The sequence below is a fragment of the Rhamphochromis sp. 'chilingali' genome, assembly GCF_963969265.1.
Source record: "Rhamphochromis sp. 'chilingali' genome assembly, chromosome: 14".
Lineage (NCBI taxonomy): Eukaryota > Metazoa > Chordata > Actinopteri > Cichliformes > Cichlidae > Rhamphochromis > Rhamphochromis sp. 'chilingali'.
In genome coordinates, this window is record NC_137941.1 from 20,380,009 (window position 1) to 20,399,773 (window position 19,765).

General features: G+C 41.1%; 1 protein-coding gene across 8 annotated transcripts in view; it reads left to right on the plus strand.

Moving 5' to 3' along the window:
• The window catches only part of myo16 (myosin XVI), a 119,332-nt gene that overhangs the window by 46,144 nt on the left and 53,423 nt on the right, over window positions 1-19,765 (plus strand). For all 8 annotated transcript variants that reach the window (XR_013974041.1, XM_080902503.1, XM_080902505.1 and 5 more), the window contains exons 5-17: window positions 1,713-1,821; window positions 3,837-3,961; window positions 4,053-4,178; window positions 7,630-7,705; window positions 9,979-10,129; window positions 10,244-10,394; window positions 10,878-10,988; window positions 13,552-13,617; window positions 14,658-14,785; window positions 17,156-17,261; window positions 18,363-18,480; window positions 18,941-19,088; window positions 19,336-19,453. Coding sequence is in view for 7 of the 8 variants with exons in the window: in XM_080902503.1 (XP_080758629.1) it covers window positions 1,713-1,821; window positions 3,837-3,961; window positions 4,053-4,178; window positions 7,630-7,705; window positions 9,979-10,129; window positions 10,244-10,394; window positions 10,878-10,988; window positions 13,552-13,617; window positions 14,658-14,785; window positions 17,156-17,261; window positions 18,363-18,480; window positions 18,941-19,088; window positions 19,336-19,453 (1,533 nt within the window). In the remaining variant the exon portion in view is untranslated. The remainder of the gene's footprint in view (window positions 1-1,712; window positions 1,822-3,836; window positions 3,962-4,052; window positions 4,179-7,629; window positions 7,706-9,978; window positions 10,130-10,243; window positions 10,395-10,877; window positions 10,989-13,551; window positions 13,618-14,657; window positions 14,786-17,155; window positions 17,262-18,362; window positions 18,481-18,940; window positions 19,089-19,335; window positions 19,454-19,765) is intronic.

Consider the following 19,765-nt stretch of genomic DNA (forward strand, 5'->3'; position numbering starts at 1 on the left):
CTTCTCAGAATGGGCAGCAACATATTTCCACAATTTTGTTGTACATGTACAGTGACAGTAAAGGGCTGTTCTATTCTCTTATTCTATATGTTTAAATGTTTTTTCTGGATGCTTTTTGTAGAGGTGTATAGGTGTGGATGTTTAGAGAGGACATAATGTATCTGTCTGTCAGGTAATAACTTCATTCTGCTGCACATCTATTTACCGCTACTGAATCTTGATGGTAAACGTGTGGATTAGCACACTTCTCCTCCCACTGTGTAATACTCACATGCATGCTAAGAGAGGCACCATGAGAACTCCTTTCAGGTTTATTAGGACGTTTTGCAGATTACCACTGGGTGCAAAGCACCATAAGTGTTTGAGGGAGTGAGGGTGGAGTGTGTGTTTGTGTAGTTGCTGTGTGGGTTTGGCAGAGGGGGGATAATTGTGCCCCCTTAATGCGCACTCCCACTCTGACTTACTCGTCATCATCTCATATCTTGCTCTTCTCAAGCTGTGTTTCACATTGTGATAAGGCTTTTTTTTTTTTCATGAATAGTCATGAAGCACCAGCTGATAGTTAATGTTAATTAATTCTCTTTGTTAACCCCCAGCTCACCCTCATAAGTGAGCAAAAAGAGCTCCCACTGGACAGCACAGATGGATGCACAATGAAGCTGTGGATCTCACTGGAACACATTTCAGATCAGTCAAAACTGAATTCAGTGTCCCTGAATCAGAAATATTCCCTTTTCATTTTATTCATTTCTTTTAATAAAATACGTCTGTTATTTGTAAGACAACTGGACAGATAAAGTTTATTTCGAAGTTTGTTTTTTCTCATGATTTTGCTGATTGGTTTTCAGAGCACTAAGGTTAACAGCTTTCGTGCAGTTCAGTCAGCTTGCTCCCTCTTTGCATTTTCAGTTTTCTTTTCTTTCCCCAGCCCCTCCATCGCTGCCTGCCTGAAGACTAGACCATAAATCTCTTTGCCACACTCCAAACAGGTCGTTAGAAATCTATTAACTATAAATATTAAACAAGGACCGTCAGTTAGAGTCTCTCATCCCTATTGTCAGATCTCGTCCTTCTCTGAGAGCTACATTGACTTGCTTTTTTATGTTTTAGTCAAACAGCAGGAAGCATTTTATGGTTGGATGCTGACAACTGGCAATTACTAAAAAAAAAAAAGAAAAGAAGACAGCGGGAAGGCCCTGTCAGCGTCACTGTAACTAGAGTACATATTGCTCAGCTTGCACACCTTTGTGGTTTACAGGTTAAGAGGTGCATTTTTGGTGGGGAATTTCCTTTCAAGAGAAACAATAAACCATAGAGTGAACACTGATTGTTGACGACTGTCATCAGGCAATCATTAAAGGTTCCAGAGGGAGGCCTCTTGTGTTATCTTATGCTCTGACAGCATCCCTGTTGAATGAACACATATTAATCTTGTCACACACACACACTGACCTGTGTGATCCCAGGCAGTGTTAACCAATGCACCCACTTTTTACTGCCCCCCCAGGCAGTGATTTAATAATGGCTTTAATTCAGTGTATTGTCTGTTAGCATCTCCATGGCGCTGCTCAGGTATATCCCTCTGGGAAGCCAAGATAATTACTCCCAATTTATCATCTCTTCAAGTCTGATGAATGGCTCAGGGTACATGCTTAAACAGAGTTTGCTCGTAAATTATTTTTCTTGTCTTTTTTCTGTCCTGCGTTTGGAAGGCTGGAGTGAACGTTTTGCTTCAGGACATCAATGGAAACATTCCTCTGGACTACGCCATTGAGGGGACGGAGACCAGCTACATCCTCCGAAAACACTTGGAGGAAAACGGTAAAGTTGGTATTTAATGTGTGTTAACTCTTCCCAAACAAATCCAATGGCTCACTTCTGTTATGTCACACCCTTTTTTCAAAGAGAAAAAAAAATCCTAATGACTACATTTGTCTTGCTTGGGACGTATTTGGATGTTATGTTATACCTGCAGCTAAACATGAGTTGCTCTGTGTGTGTACTTGTGCATGAAGGTGAGGCACACCCACAGGCATAATTGTGGTATATCGTGAATGGGGCACTAGTCTCTTAAAAAAGGTGAAGGTTAACAGCAAAGTAGGAAATTAAAGAGACAGAGGCGCAGGGAGAGGAAAGCGGTATAGGCAGAGACGCATGAGGGCAGAAGGAGAAGAAAATATATAGAAAAAAATATCTAGAGACATGCAGAGAATGAAGAACGGGAATCATGCTGACAAAGCTGGATAGAAACAGATGATGACAATGATTGAGGGTTTTCCCTCACCCATCTGCCACACATGAGGCTGCGCTGAATAACATGACAAATGCAAGCTTGTGAGTGGAGACGGCGAACTCATCGAGCTCAGACCACCCTGCACATGGGCGCACATCCAGCCTCTGAGTCTTTTGAGTCTGCTTCTGTCTGTCAGCCCCTGTGGTGATCCCCCCCCCCCCCCCCCCACCGCGCCAACCTGCAGCACCTCTGACCCTCCCCCATCAACCCAACCCGCCACCACCCATCCACCACACCACACCGCCCAATCGCATTTGGTTTTGCCACCATAAAACATACTTTTTCTCACACAGCCTCGCTCAGCCTCTGTTGCTATAGCAACCTGGCTGCATGCGCTCTCACCCCATCAAGTTTGCGTGGTTATAGGAGAACGACAGACTTTCCGAGTGTGTCTGCATCAGGATATTTTTTGTACTCCGCCATGCCATCGGTTTCTTTAAAAATCGTCTAGCTCATTCTCACTGTTCTCGTTAAGTCACTGACGGTTTAATCCACCACTGGATTCCCACAGTTTCTGGCAAGCTGTGGATTTTTTTTACTATCAGTATGTCTTAAAGGCCTCCACACCCAGAGGCTCTAATTTGTTTGGAAACACAGTACTATTGATTACCTGATTTAATCACGGCTGTTTGGAAAAGTCCTATTAGTTAGTGCCCTCAAGCTTATCGCACTGAAATATAGATTGACTGACAATCAATCTACATTATTACAGCAACCAAAGTAAGGTGTGCAGTGTGTATTTAATTATGAAAAGATACATAGATCTTCATTGTTTGGGATAGATGCGCTTGTAAACCTCTGTTTGTCTTTGATGGCCCTGTTACAGAGGTCACAGGGTGGAGCAAGTGTCGGTATTTTAATTTTCATTGTTGAGCGCAGGGCCAGCTCTCTCCTTATATGATGTCGTTCACAACTGCTAATATAAAACAACGCGTGAATCTCAGATTTAGTCCCGTAAACAGTTTAGCTCTGCAGGAGTGTAGGAATGAGCTACAACCAAGTAGCTCATTCCTTTAGACTGCAAAAGTCAGTAAACCACTTTGTTTTAAGCAGTTTAGTCTAGTAAGTTTAAAAGAATATGTATCTGGCTTTGATTTATTGCTGCAGTTAAAAGGTCAAAAATTGTCTGGGATCAAACTACATCAAAACTGTTTCTTTTATGTTAACATTTTTGCACAGAATAAGTGCAAAAATGTTCCAGACAAGCTTAGCTGTAGACTCAAACCCTTTGTCAGCCAAGAGCTTTATTGAATATTTCTCTTAGTCTAGGGCAAGGCATGTCTGGGAAACTAGCTTACAGTGCATTTGTCAGTGAGATGTAGGCTTTTCCCCTTTGTTGCGTTAGCTGCTTCAACCTTCATGCAATGCTGAGTTAACCATTTCCTGGTTCCAGCGTTATCCACTGAAATATGAGTTTTATCAACATTCCCGTTCAATTCTTTGCAAGATAATGAGTCAGATTATTTGGAACTATTCCTTTAAGCATGCCAACTAAAGACTTACTGTAACACAAGTTTCTCAGTTATGGTGGTGTTTTTTTTAGGTGTGGATGTGTCATCCATGCATGCCATGAAGATTCAGCGACCCAGCACCATGCTCTCTGATGTTAGACAGCTTGTAGCCTCAGGGGGAAGCCTCAATCAGCCCAATGAAGAAGGAATTACTCTGGTATGTAAAAGCACACATGTGTTAGGATGTAAAAGCTTTCTGTTGCACTTAAACTTACAATTTCTCTTTGCTGCTCTCTCTCTCTCTGAAGCTCCACATTGCATGTGCGAGTGGTTACAGAGAAGTGGTGTCTGTGCTACTGCAGAGTGGTGCAGATCCTCATCCTGCTGACAACAACTTTTGGACCCCTCTCCACCTGGCTGCTAAATATGGACAGGTAACCCACAGCTGCACAGAAAGCCAGCATGTTATGGACGTTGATTAAATAGTCCCCTAAGTTAAACTCAGTAATGAAAAGATGAGAAAAATTTGTGATAGATTATTCCAGAGAGAAGCGCTCCTCCCGTTACCTTATACACACTCTGATAAGCTGTTCTTCTTCGTTCAGTCGATCAGAAACAGGCACACAGGAGGACTCTGTGTATGAATTTGTTACAACAAATGCATACAGCACTCTAGATTAGCAGTTTAATGGCTTCTCTCAGAAGAGAGGAGATTGATTTCCAGATGAGATGGTGGAACAGGAAGGGAATAGGATCTGCTGGTTTGGGAGGGTTCCAGCTTTGAAGAGAGGAGACTGATCACATTCAGATCTTGCTGACCCAACTAGTTATTTAATTACATTCTGGGCTGTGTGCTTGGCTGCTGACAAAGAGATTTTATTCATTTGGTGTGTTGAGTCGTTCTGTCTTTGGTTTATCTGTTCTCACGCTATGTTTTTTTCCTGTGTGTTTTAAAAATATTTTTCTTTATCTCTGTGCCTTTTAGCCTTTCCCAGTTTCATTCACAGGGATCTTCTGATTTAGTTTTCTCTCTCCCCTCTTACTGAATTCCTCTCTGTAGTTGCTTCATGATCAGATTATAGCTATTCAGTAAGCTTAAATGTATAACTCCACATAATTCTCTTTTTAAATTGAATTTTAACCGTCTTCCATGTCTTTGTTTTTACAAAAGCCATGCTGTGTGTGTTTGTAAGTGTTCTATGTAATATGTAAGTATATTTGACTTAAGAGTGTCAGTGTGGAGGATTGGAAAATCGATTAGGTTTCCCTCGCAGTGCGTAATATCCTTAGCCATCAGCTCTTTACTGGTGCCAGTGCTTTCTTTCCTGCATACAAACTACTCCCAGAGCCTGCTTAACATTTACCTTCTGGTGTCTTCTTCTTATACTGGTTAGTGTGGCTGGGACGAGACTTTATGGCTGCAAATGTGTGCAAGTATCCAGCTAAGTAAATCGTTAGTTCTGCTAGTAAGAAGTTCTTCTGACACGAGTCCCAAGCAGACGATTTCTTTGTAAAGACTCGCTGGAAACTGTAACACCGACCGGTGCATTAGACCTAAAAACCCCATGTGGAGTGTGGTATTCACACTAGACTGACCCTTTAAGAAGATGTACGACCTTATTACTGTAGCTAATTAAGCTTACCTCTCTCGGTCTTGTGATAAGTTAGACCCTGGCTCTTGGCTTCCCTGATTTGACTCAGGGCTTTTCAACTTGTGTTCTCTCGGGGGAGACATTTTTAAATACTTTTGTGTTGGATTTTGCAACTAAGTGACAGGGTATTAAAATGCGGCGCTGCAGGGATTTGGATTAATTTATTCAGTTTTATAATGAAGTTACACGTGAAGGCTGTGGAAATATAGCAGCATCATGATTTTATATAACAGGTTCATTTTTCTGAAGGACTTTAATGTTAATGTCAGGTTTTGCATTGTGTGACAAATATTAAAGGGACATGTGGGCTTTTCCCCAAAACTACTCTGTCTGTGGGAATCTACATCACCACTGAGTTTGCCTTGTCCCTGCTGAACCGCCGTGTACTGATAGCCATTTTGTAGTGCTCCTTTAATCTTTGACCCACTCAGGAGTTCAGATCTCGTGGTGCTGCTGACGAGCTGTCAGTATTTATAGAGCGCGAGTGTCGCTGACGGCATTTGTGTACAGTAGAGACGCTGTAAACTGATTGCTGAACAGCTGTTGACATGGGTCAGAGCAAGTCTACAGAATGTGCTGAGTCACTCCCCCATGTACTTTGATGATGCCTTGTTGCTATGCAGTACTTCAAAGAATCTGAAATGTGAACTGTGACTTACAGAAAAGTATGTTGGTACATTTGGTATTGGAGATGCATGAAGTTGGGCAGTAGTATTGAATAAAATGATAAACATCAGCACTCCAGAGACCAAGATATCCTGACCTTTGGTAAATCGCAATTTGATTGTGTCATTTGTCAGACTCTTTTCACATTGTTGTTCCCAGGACAATCCCCAGACTTGGAAACCTCCTCTGGCCCTGCAGGAAACAAAACACAACTGCATTTATAAGCTCACAAAACTAACCTTGATGTGTAAAATCTATGGAGGGCCTTGTTATTGATTTCTTTTCTTTTCTTTACAAAGTAGAGGTCTAAAAGTTTCAACACTATGCAAAATGTACAGAAGAGCAAAATGGGAAGACATTCACAGATCAATAAAAAATGTGTCTTCAAATTGTGGAACAATTTCAGAGTAATGTTCCTCAATGTAAAATTGTAGAGACTCATAATTGTCTCATGAATATCTCATAATCTACAGTACATAATATCATCAGAGGATTTAGAGGATTTGGAGAAAGCTCTGGGTGCAAGGAACAAGGCTGTAAATCAGTATTGGATGCCCGTGATCTTCAGCCCCTCAGACTGCACAGCATTAAAAACAGGCATGATTCTGTAATGGTAATCTCAGGGCTTCAGGAACAGTCTGTGAACACTGTTCAAAGTGCTATCCACAAATGCAGGTTAAAGCCCTATCATTGCGAAGAAGAAACCAAATGTGAGCGTGATTCAGAAACACTGATGTCTTCTCTGGGCCAAAGCCCATTTAAAGGCTTTACATTTTCTCACTTTAAACATTTGATATTATTCTAAGCCTCTATTATCTATCTGTGGGTTTATGAGTCTTATAAATCATTCAGTTTTTATTTGTATTTTACACAGCATCCCAAGATTTTTTGGAATTGGAACATTTAAATATTTTGTTCTCACTGAAGGACACTTTCTGTTTATTGGTAGTTTTGCTGGATGGTAACCTTTAGTTAGAACATTATTACAGTTATTGCTGCATAAAAATGTAAAGTGCTCTCTTTTAACAGCGCTTGTTATGTTAGAGTTAAATGGAGCTGTCCTTAAACTCATTGCATCTCTCCCACGTTGTAGTGAAAATCCTTCTTTCCAGTAATTTGAGTCCCACTAAAAATACCTGCTGTATACTAATCCAAAATACTTTATCCATATCAAGCTGTGCATCACACTTTGTGAGCAAAGACGGGTGGTGAAAGAGACAGTCGCTCTGTGCAGAAATGATAGTAGACAGCTATGGGGTTCTTTCACTGTGACATGTAATGGGAGATGGGCTCATTATTAAAGGAGCTCTTCGGTCAGAGGCAACACTTGTGTAGACTTGTGATGTGTGACATATGCCGTGTGTAACATCTGCGAGTTGCTAGTACGGTTTGTCTCGGTAAACCGTACTACATTTTTGCATACCCACTCTTCTCTTCACGGTAACTATAAATGTAGGTATAACCGCCTCATCTCCCGTGACCTTGTACAGGAGGATGTACAGACCTGCAATGACATGTTTTTGTAGGTTTTAATGGAAAATGGTTGTGTTTGTCCCATCTCTTACAGACAAGCATTGTTAGCCAGCTCCTAAGGCATGGCGCGAACCCGACTCTGCTGAACTGCAACCAAGACAAGCCCTACGGTAACGTATTTCACACAAATATACACGTGTGCCTAGAAACACACACAGACGTGGCAGCGGGAATGGGCAAACACATTTGAGAGAGTGGGAGGTAATGATGCGAAAAGAAGTAGGGGCATAAATTTTGTCTTATTCAACTCAGCCCATTCAAAAGCATTAACAGTCACTGTGATGATATAAAACAAAGAGGCATGCACAAAAAGAAAACAATAACACCCTGTGCTAAACACAAACACATTTTTGTCCTGATTAAATTTGGTTGGTAGCAGTAATTATATACCACCGGTGGAAATCATTTGCTAATGGGCATAGAGGTAGCATATTATTACCGAAAGCATGTTTTGTTTGTTTGTTTTTTGTCTTTTCAGCACTAAAAGAATAATTGGGTGTTAGCATGCTGCAGTAATAATAGAATCAACAGAGACAATTAACCGTTGAGCACATTTGGTTCACTACTATAGAAGTGAACATTTCCTGGGTGACAATTCTCCATCCACAGGGGAAGAGGCGTCACGCAGTGGTTTAATGATGAGCTTGAAAACAATGCGACTCATTTGCTATGGTCGTCTAGCTCACCAAAATCTGATGAATTTTGTTGTCATGTTACATCTGATCTTTCCTACGAAGGAATGGTAAATGGTAAATGGCCTGCATTTGTATAGCGCTTTTCTAGTCCATAGGACCCCAAAGCGCTTTACACTACATTCAGTCATTCACCCATTCACACACACATTCACACACTGGCGATGGCAAGCTACATTGTAGCCACAGCTGCCCTGGTGAGGTGAGGTGAGGCTGCCGGACACTGGCGCCACCGGGCCCTCTAACCACCACCAGTAGGCAAACATGGGGTTAGTATCTTGCCCAAGGATATTTGGCATGCAGCCAGGATGCAGCCTGGGATCGAACCACCAACCTTCTGATTAGTGGCTGACCTGCTCTGCCACCTGAGCTACAGCCACCCAGTTTTGACGTTTGCTCTTGAAGTTGTGTCCTGGAATCCAAATCTAACCGTGCTGAATAAACAGCTCGCTGTCAGTGCGTAGGCCTCAGTCAAACAGGCCTGTTGGCAACCATCGAACAGTGGTTTGACTCAGTCGCCAGTAGTGCGCATGGAAGATGTTGGCTTTCCGTGTGAAAAGTGGGGTGCAAACTGGAAACGGACAACATTCACCTTCAAAGTAAAAGTTGTACTTTTATAAATGTGTTGGTTATAGCTGTGAGGTTCAACTTTTATTTTGAAGATGGATTTTCTCCATTTCTGGTTTCCCTCCCACTATTTCGAAGAGTAAATAGTGAATGTTTCCATGCAAGCATGTTACCAAGCAATCACAATGAGGTGTTGGATGCAGGACCCATATTTCCGATTTCACCCAGTGAGAGTCAGCCACTACTAGCAACCACTTGCCAACTGGTTGGGGAATAATAATTTTTGTCAGGAGATGACTAACCGGCCTTTGGGCCTGTGAGATTGAGGCCTTACATTAAAAAACCTGTCATTTTAGAGTTGAAGCCATTACTAGCTAATGATCCAGATCAATGTTCCTAATGCTGTTGAAGAGCAAAGAACCACTGGGATACTATCCTGTGAGAGTGTTTAGAAATCTTAATAGTTCGTTGTGTCGTAGTGATGATATGTTTTTTGTATGTGGACTTTGGATTTACCTCCTAACCGCTAAATTGTGGGATAAAATGTCATTTCTGCCTCTTACCACTTACTCCCATCGTGTAATCACTACTCTGACTGCCTCACTTGGGTCTTAGTCGATACCCCTTCTAGCATGCAGTCTTAGAAAAGAAGTGAGACAAGCCCTTAGAGACTGAGACTCAGAGTCCAGAGCCCCACACCCCTCCAAATGACGAAAGAAAGTCAGAACAAGAGATGAGTGCCTACACAGAAATAAAAAGACAGCTTCAAGCCATTCCAATCCCTCGTGCCCTCTTAGACCTCATTACAAAAAACGATCTTAACTCCTTCATCTGAAGCACGGTTGCATTGATCCACAGAGTGTATTCTCCACCAGTGACCACTCATTCGCACAAATTTTAAAGGAGGTTTAAGCTTGGGAAGAGAACAAAAAGGTGTACCTGTGGAGTGGTGTGACCCTTACAGTCTTTTGAACAACATCATTACACTCTCAGTATCTTTAGATGATAGAACTAGATCGTACAAATCTGACATTTTAAAATTTGTATCTCTATCGAATTAAACATGCCTCTGTGAATTTCAGATTCCCAAATAATTTATCTCATATTTTATATCATGTCATTAGATATTGCAGTGTCAGAGCCCATAGCAGATATGCTGCTGAATGCAGAAGAGAGCTGGCAACAGAGGCTGAAGGACCCCTCTGCTCCTCTGCCCTCCACTGACCAGCGCTATGATAGTGGTTCACATGACCTCAACACCCCTGTCAAGAACTTGTGGGTTCACATTTTTCAAAATCACAAAAATTGTCACATATTATAAACCTTTTTTTTTCTCTTTTGCTCTAGTTCACCTTATTGCCTAACCATCTTCTATGCCACCCTATACAGGAACCCCCTGGGTATCCCAATCGCTAAGCGGGACAGTCTGCTGGAGAAATGTGCCATGTTCAGAGAGGCAGCTGGAGCACTGAGGCGACAACCCTCTCAGGATAATGGCCTAGATAGCCCCTTTGGCTCTGGAGCCAGCAAACTGGAGCAGGTACCTTGTCATGTTACATGCTGCAAAAATCTGAGTAAGACAGTAAGTACACAGAAAATCCCAAAAAGTCCAGAGGGGTTTACACAAGACAGAAGAAAGAAAGTTCCATAAAGACAGTTTATTTGTCCTCAAGGAGAAGAAAAATATAAACAAATAAAGCATACAGACTTGTACATAGTTATATGAAACACAGGGTTTACTTGCATGTTGTTTACAAAACTCTGAAATTTGACATCATGACGTTGCATGTGTCACATTATGTTTTTCTTTTCAAATTTCAAATAAAACAGTCACAAATAAATACATTTCAAACATTATCCATCCTCTCTGTTGTCTATTCACACCATTTTAAGAATAGATAGCTCCAAAATTAAGCATTTGAGACCCATGGCCATTGTAAATCCTCAAGTTATCTTTTCAGCCCTTTCATCCTTTCTGAGAACACTGTGAGAGTTTGCATTAAACTAAGTGTATTTTCTTCAGGTGAAACTGATGCCTCCGGCACCCAATGACGATCTGGCGTCCCTCAGTGAGCTGACTGACAGCAGCCTTCTCTACGAGATGCAGAAACGTTTTGGCAACGACCAAATCTACGTAAGACTCGTCTGTCCTTGTGCTACTTAAGAATGAATTCCACTCAACATTAAACATTCATTAGAGCCCAGAGCACACAGAGAGCACTGACAAACACATGTTCTCATGGGCTTAACAATGACATCTAGTTGTTTATTTGTTGAGTGTGTTTTATACCCTGGTAATTTTCTAGGTGTTTGGATCACATCACTCATTTTTTATACCCGTGGGCTCTACAGTCACCTTCCCTTAAGCATATATGCATGTACAGTAAACACATATAAACACCATGCACAGTGCATCACAGATTCTGAGCACTATAATGTAGATTATATTATGTTTTTTATATTCTGTATTCATTTTTACAAATTCAGAGAAGAACAAAACCAACAAATATTGCTGTATAGTCAAAGCATAACGATATTTTCTGTAATTTTCTACAGTCAATGTCTAACAGTCAAAAACTGCTAAAACTTGAAGTGAACGGTTTTGATTCACTGTGCTCACTGCATAAAACAAAGGAAAACCAACTATACCATCTTAATGCTGTGACACCAGTATACAGGACTGGTAAATTCATTTGAATTCACAGTTTGTAAACTCGGACCTACAAATGCACTTAAACTTCTGTTTTAAATGCTTAAAAGTGGGGAATGATCAGTAGAGTTTAAATGATCTAAAACATTGCTGGATTTTATCTTTAAATAATAAACACGGTTCTTGAGCCACCTCTCATTTCTTTATATTTTGCATTGAAAATGGGAAATAGGTTCAGACTTTCAGACACTTTGCATCGGTTGTAGATTGTTTTTTAGGACTGACACTTCGTAATATAGATATTAATCTGAAAATGGAATGAAAACAAGTGGAAAAAGCTGGCTAATGTCAAAAGAAAAACTCTGAAAAACCTTCAGAGAACTATTGTTCAAGATCACTTGAAGACATTACAAGAATATCTGGCTCCTTCGAAGCAAAATATAAAGAAATGAGGAGTTGTTCAAGACTTTTGCACAGTAAGTGTCGTATCCCATTCCAACACAAATACTGAGACACATGACAACTGCGAAATCGATACCATTTAGATCGATTGGGAGAAAAAAATTAGAAGTAAAATGCCTTCATCTCCAACAATTGGTCCATTTTGTATCTCTGTTTTATAGCCCTTTCCTTTAAAACTCCACTCCAGCTCCACAGGGATGGAGCTCTATAAAGACTGGAACCAGATCAATGTGGAGCTATCAGTGCGCTCTCTTCTCTGTGAAGAGGCAGTGATAGTCTGTTATTATCGAAACCCAGATGGGCCACAGACATTAGGGTTAGTCACAGCGGGAGACGAGGATGAGGAGATGACAGTGAAAGGGAGTGCAAGCGGTGGATGAAGAAAAGAGAAACGATTGGAATTCAGAATATTGAAAGCTGGGTACAGGAGGTGCCCTAGATTTAAATGAAGACACTGAAATGTGCAACTATCACAATAATATGGGAGCATACCTATGTTAATATTGTAGAGTTGCACAAGAAACAGTCATTCATTGTGTTTCTTTTTATATGCAGCTAAGATATTCTTAAACCCCTCAAGGAAGCAAACGCTAGCTTGACTGGCTTTAAACATAAAGTTTGCATCAAGACGTTGATGAGAAAAATAAGAGACGTTTTATTCCCGTTCATTATATTTCGTCCGTATGCACTTGATATTATGTGCGAAGTAGTTTGAGTTTTTAGAAAGAAGGTGAAACCAGCCGAGATATGATGAAGGCAAGAACAAAGGCACCGAGGGCTCCATATGTGCCTAGCAGGGTGGTCAGAGATGGGGCTTTGATGAGCTGTCACTGCCTTCTGCCATTCCACCGCTAAACCCCCGATGAGAGTGGCAAGGAACTGAAGAAATACAGAACAGAAGACTCTGATTATTGACAAGCATGTCATGAGATTAAACAACAGAGTTAGATGGTAAAAAAAAACTATGGAAAGTTTTAAACACTTAATGAAAAAACACATGAAGAACATATTGTAAATTTTGCTCTGTGTCTTCAAGAATTGGGAATGTGTTCAAGTCATTAAACTGAAGCCATGTTCTTAGGTCAGAGCAGCATGTTACACAATGTTAGCCCGTACTCTATTAGGGAACAACAGAGTCTTAGCTTTCAAACAGCCTCCAGGACTCTTTGTCTGGAACAGAGGGTTAGCAGTTTAGTGGAAGGGGTCAGAAATTTGGAGCTGGTGTTTTTTTTTATCTAGATAGCTTCAGGGTTTGCCTGTGAGAGAACAGATTTGTTGTCTTTATTAGAGAAAGGTCATTACGGGGGTTATTGCTGGAGGTCCCTGCTTGACCTTTCTCTTCCACGACATTAACATTACCTTATAGCAATGGAAAATGCCCACACAGTTAATGTAGCTGGTAAGGACAGAGTGGGACAGCACTTTTATTTCTAGGTCAGTGTTGGCTTTAGGCAGGTTGAGAGTAATTTTAAGCGGTGTCAGCCTATTTGTGTCAAAATGGTCCATCAGAGATATATTTTATAACACTGAATGAACTTGTTGCTTTAGTGAAGATGACTTAGGTGTATTTTCTGCTCTTTTCTAGACTTACATTGGCCACATCCTTCTGCTGGTCAATCCAAACAAGGAGCTGCCCATCTATTCCACTTTGGTAAGAATGCATTTGAGTGAACTTACAGGTATGTGCACATATTTGGCCTCACGCTTGAAATTCATGACTTTATATTTGACAAACTACATACTATGCTTATGGAAGTTTATGATAAATGGGGCATGTATGCGGTACAATAAGCAGGGAATAAGCAGATGAAATGGACCTTGTAGTTGATAAATAATGCAGTCTTCCTGTCAGTTACCCTGCGTAAGGCTGACTCTGCATCAGCCACGGAAGACAGAAGCACTCAGGCACATACATACACGCTACCTCTCACCTTAAAAAAATAGCATATTTACGATAAACCAGTAGAGAAGCCTGTCAGTAACGGGTCTTTAGTTCTTTATTAACATGTGAGCCCAATCATAATAAAGAGGGTTTTGGTTTATTTTAAATAGGACTTAGCTCATTTTGAAATAGCTCACTTTTTGGCAGGTAGAGGCTTGCCCATGTGGATCCCAGGAGGGGTTTCATGGATCTTCTGCTACCCTGACAGAATGAAGCCAAGCCCCTCTCTGGCTGTCCCATTCCTGCCTCTGTCTGGATTCACTCCAGGCATCTATACCCAGCTGAGAGGATGTGAGGGGGCAGGGAGGAGCTAGTGTAAGAAGGACATATGTCACAACATGTGTGATCTGCTGGCCGTCTGTCACCTCCTCTGGTCTGGTGGTCCAAAAACCATCCCCCTTTGCCACAGCCACTAACACTGGCACAGGGCACACATTGTGACATTACAGTCGACTCACAGTTTAATAGGACAGATACTCTCAGAGACAAGTTTTCTTATTTATCCCTCTTGGATTTTTTTTCAATTTTTCATTTTGGTTTTGATAAATATTATTGTAGTGTAAAACTACAGATTCTAATGACTTAAACAGGATGGTAAAAGACCGCTTCTTTGTGAAGTTGATACACAATTACAGTGACACACAGAAGGTGATACCCAGTATGGTTTCTCTGTTTTGGTGAAACTGAATCCTTATCTCTTAGCTAGGCCATGTTTGTGTCCGTTTTATGTAACATCTTCTCTTCCTCAGGTCAGTCAGTTGTACCTGAGCTCCACGGGTCGCCTTTGCTCTTCTCTGCCGCCTCACATCTTCTCCTCAGCAGAGAGAGCTTATCACATGATGCAGCAGGAGAAACGCCCGCAGTGTTTCATCTTGAGGTACACCTGCTGCTCATTCATTTGTACAGTCACTGAATGGTCTGCTTCAGGATAATGTAACATAAAAAGTCCCTAAAGTTGAATGACTGCGGGAATAATAGTGAGTGAAAGTTAAGGCGGCCACCTGGTTGTATGCACCCCTCTGCCACGCACCTGTTTAGCACTCCCTGAGAGGTTAATAGCTCTCAGCCTGAGCTGAGCTGTAGGCTTGTTCAGTGTTCACACTACGATGTATGTTTACTGGGAGCAATGCGGCGTCTTGTTCTTTGTCCTCGACTGGACTCAGGCAGCTCCCTGATTGCAATTAAATCCTGTTCCGACTCTCCAGTGACATTCCCGCTGAGTTGTAACCAATCTGGCAGAGACTTAATGCACCCTCGCCATAGGCTATCCATCTCACTAACATGCACACCCCCACACACACACGGAGCCGTGGAAACTTTGCACTGTTCACATGTACACGCATCCTTTGTCCCCTCAGTCCTTTCCTTTATCATTTCTCCTCTTGTTTTGCTTTTGTTCAAGCTTTCTGTTTCACTGTGGTTCTTCTCGTTTCTTGAAGTACACACATGCACGCACACGCTCCGAAGCACAGACACACTTATACACATTTATTGGCAATCAGTCTCCAAGATCCCCCGAGGCAAGTGTTCTAACAAAATGCCCTTGAAATCTAATAAAAACTGGTAAATGAAAAGACAAGCGAAAAGACCGTTGGACTTAACACTCAGCAGGGTTGTTAGTAGGAAATAAAGCGACGCACGTACACATAGACAAACTGTAATACAGCACACTGCGGTCATTAGTACAAGCTTCTGACCTTCTCGAGCCATCTGCTTGGTGTTACTATGTGGGTCGCAACTCTCTGCATGTCGGAGAGTGTCAGTGCATGTACTGTAGAGGTACCTTATGCCAGACTTAATATCCACTCAACAGAAAATTAAAAACAGGACCTCACTGCCAGATAAGTTGTGGCCTTAGTGGTGCGAAAAGGGGCACTCAGTGGAGCAACGTTATTGAAAGAACAGATTATGAATTTAATGGGAGGGAATCCCTAAAGGGATGACGTCAATAGGTAGAAATTTGATGACTAATAAGTCACACTTAGTCTTCCAAGGCACATATACAGCAGTGTATCACAAAGTTTAAGTTGCTCCCATTACTCTTTCTGTTTTCATTTGTTGTAAAAAAAAAAGAAAAGAAAGAAAATCCCATTTAAATACACCCGTGTCACTCGACCAGAATTACTGCCAGACTTTTTGAATCAAGAAATCACTTAAATAAATGCTAAAGTGAAGAAGGCTAAAAGATGTCAAAAAATAACACATAATGACACAATCTAAAGAAACTCAAGGACAGATGAGAAGCAGTCATTGACATCTATCAGTCTGGAAAGAGTTGCAAAGCTATTTCTAAGGCTTTGGGACTCCAGTGAAACACGGTGAGAGCCATTATTTACAAATGGAGAGAAGCTCAAACAGCAGCGAACCTTCCCAGGAGTAGACAGCCTAACAAAATTATTCTAAGAGTGCATCAACGACTCATCCAGGAGGTCACAAAAGAACAAGAACAATATCTAAAGAACTGCAGGCCTCACTTGTCTCAGTCAAGAGTTCATGAATGAACAATAAGAAAGAGACTGGGCAAAAATGGCATCCATGGGAGAGTTCATGGGAGGCTCGTCTCACATATTTTCACATTTTTGGAAAATATTCTGTGGACGGAAGACATGAAAGTAAGAAAGTAGCAGCATTTAATAAAAAGAACATCATCCAAACATGGTGGTGGTAGTGTGATGATCTGGGGATGCTTTGCTGCTTCATGAACTGGATGACCTGCTGTAAATGATGGAACCACAAAGTCTGCTCTCTGCTAGAAAGCCCTGAAGGAGTATGTCCAGCCATCAGCTTGTGCCCTGAAAAACAGTAATAATATTAATCCACAAGGATGTCAAAGACTCACTCATAGTTATTACAGATGCTTGATTGCAGTTTTTTCTGCCAAGGGTGGTAAAACCAGTAACTATGTGTAGGGGATAATTGGATAACTTGTTTTCCCCTTAATAAATGAAATCAAAATTTAAAACCTGCATTCACTCAGATTATTATTTAAGTGCAACAAATGTGCAAAGAAATCAGGAAGGGGGGAAATTCTTTTTCACGGCTCTGTAGACTGATGGATAGATTTGTAAGCACAGCAATGCATGTTCATTGTACTGAAGATTGAAGAGTTGAGGCTGAAGCAGTATAAAATGCTGCAGCATTAGAACTTGAAACAGTAAGGGCAAAGGCATGTGAAACAATTTATGTACCACCAGAGATATAAATTACTTTAAATCTGCATCTTTTGTCTCTCCCTTTGTTTCCATAGTGGCGAGAGTGGCTCTGGAAAAACAGAGGCGTGCAAGCACATAGTGAGACACCTGACAGCCCGCTCCAGCACCAAAGGCTTTATGCTGGAGCCCAGAATGAAACATGTAAGTTAGGACTTATCTGTCTACAAGCTGTTCTTTTATTTTACACTTCAGTCAGTCAGTGGGTTGGGTGTCCTGCAGCCTGTCATAACTAAGGACCATGTGCTGCATGTGTGACTAAGCACTCATGTATCATTTGTTATTCGCAACGGCAAAATGCTGCAATACTAATCCACTGACAAACTTAATGTTTGTGCGTTTTCCTGATGCTTATGTCTCACTGTGCTTATTACTTCTTTTTCCTGCAGTCCCTGTGATTAAAAAAACTCCTCCAAAATAACATAGCACACAGCGAAGCAGTGCTCATAACTGTGTGAATATATCCTACTGTTCCTCTGTCGCTGTGGCAGGGGAAATAATAAATGTATGGATTAGCATACCACAGTACTGTAGTCTTTTCTTCTCTGCTTGTTAGCTCTTCATTTGTCAGATAAACCATTTGCGCATTAATAAACTGTTTGATGGCATCATAAACACTTACAGCCTGAAGAGGGATTGTTAAAAAAAAAGACTGTAGAGCACTAATGATCACATGCCCTTAATAGGATATGTTCTTGTGAATCTGGAGAGGCTACAGCTAAGAACGCCAAAGAAGAGATAAGACAGATAGACATAAAACATATATGGACTGAAGTTTTTTTTTTTTTTACTGAAACATAAAAGCTTCTTAGCAAGTTCAGGAATTAAGTGTCCTGAAAGGCGAAAGCCTTCACCTCGTGAAGGATTCAGATTCTTGTTGTGTTTCCAGTTGCTGTGGTTCAGATTTGTTGAAAGCGTTTAAAACGTGAGGCACCTGCGCTGCACTCACTCCGTCTTCCAGTTAGTTTGTCAGTCATGTAACTATGTGTAACAACATGTAGCCTGGGTTTGGATGAAGTCATCGTTATGCAGTTAATATCTGGGTCAGCTTGCTCTTATAATTCTGGTAGCATGCTGTTTTGAGTGCTCAAATAATGGATGTACACTGACATCTAGTGGTAGAAAGTCGAAGCAGGGCTCCATTTTTGCAAGGCATGTATGAGAGATGCTTTAAGTAATAGAAATATATAGATAATAAAGGAATTCTGAGAGACCATAATGTCATATGATTGATGGGAAATGCAGGTCAACTGTGTACTGGAAGCCTTTGGCCACGCTAAGACCCAGAGGAACAGCAACTCAAGCCGCTTTATCAAGCTGCTGACGATCCAATACTGTGATAAGAGGAGGACACCACTCAGAGGTAACCTGCATTTCACGCAACCATAGCGCTGGATGTGACTCTGTTGCACGGATCAAAACAAAAAACTTCAATCAGAATGTCTCTGTTCTGATTCGATTCACACAAAATAAAATATTTACCATTTTTGTTCCACACATTTTATTCTTGAATATTAAAATTATTGTCAGAATAACAGAGTAAATTTCACATTCTCAGCCACTGTATTTGTGATTAAGATACTCTACTATTAAATCCACTTTCTTCAAGATCAGTTGCACACCAGCAGAGGGCAGCAAAATCCTATATGTCTGTTTCTTTTTATGTGAATCACCTTTTTTTTTTCTTTTACTCCAGTTTATTTGATACCTGTCGACTGGTCTTTCAGTAGTGGCCACAGATTTACATTTTTCACAACTGCCATTGTTAAAACGTGATTTGGACTCCCCTGTTACTGAATTATGATCACATTTTAATGTTTAAGCCCATGTATACACCTATATGCTGGAGAAGTCCCGTCTAGTCCACCTGCCTGCTCAACAACACAGCTTCAAAATCTTCTATTTGATGGCTGAGGGCCTTTCAGCTGAGGAGAAGAGTGCACTTTACCTCAACAACGTCTTGGCTCATAGGTATGCGGCTGTCATGGGCTTTATATGTTCTATATTACTAAATGATTTAATACGTTTTAAAAATGACTGTCGGTTATGTTGCTGCTGAAAATTTAGATCTCACAAGCTACAGTTCACACAAGCCTTGATATAATACACGCATATATGGTGTCCTGTCCATAAAGATAATATGTGTCACTTATTAAAAAATAGCTTTATTTTATGAGTATCCTTCACTATAGGTTGTGTTTTTCCATCCGTACTGCAGGTATATTAGCGGAAGACTTCCAGGGGAGAACCCTCCAGTAGCTACAGCCTCTACCCAGAGTAGAGAACATCTTGCGGCAGTCAAACAAGCCCTGCGAGCCCTCAGCTTCAACAAGCAGGTATTGATTTGCACAGCTGCACAGCACGGTGTTGAGCCAAAGGTTACTGACAGCAGGGAGAAATAAACGTTGTCGTGTCACAGGCCTTGAAGTCACAAGTCACACAGGTCACTGATGAGATATTACATCAGATTTTCTTTTCTGAGATTGCAGCTGCCTGAAACCAGGCGATGGAACTCCAAGGGCTTTAGGCGGACCTAAAACTGTAGGCTGAACCTTCCGGTTTATCATACTTTGCGAGTAGAATTAACCGTCTGGCTTTGGTTCATCTGTAAGGTGAAATATTTCAAACAGATATCCTGTTATTCCTGT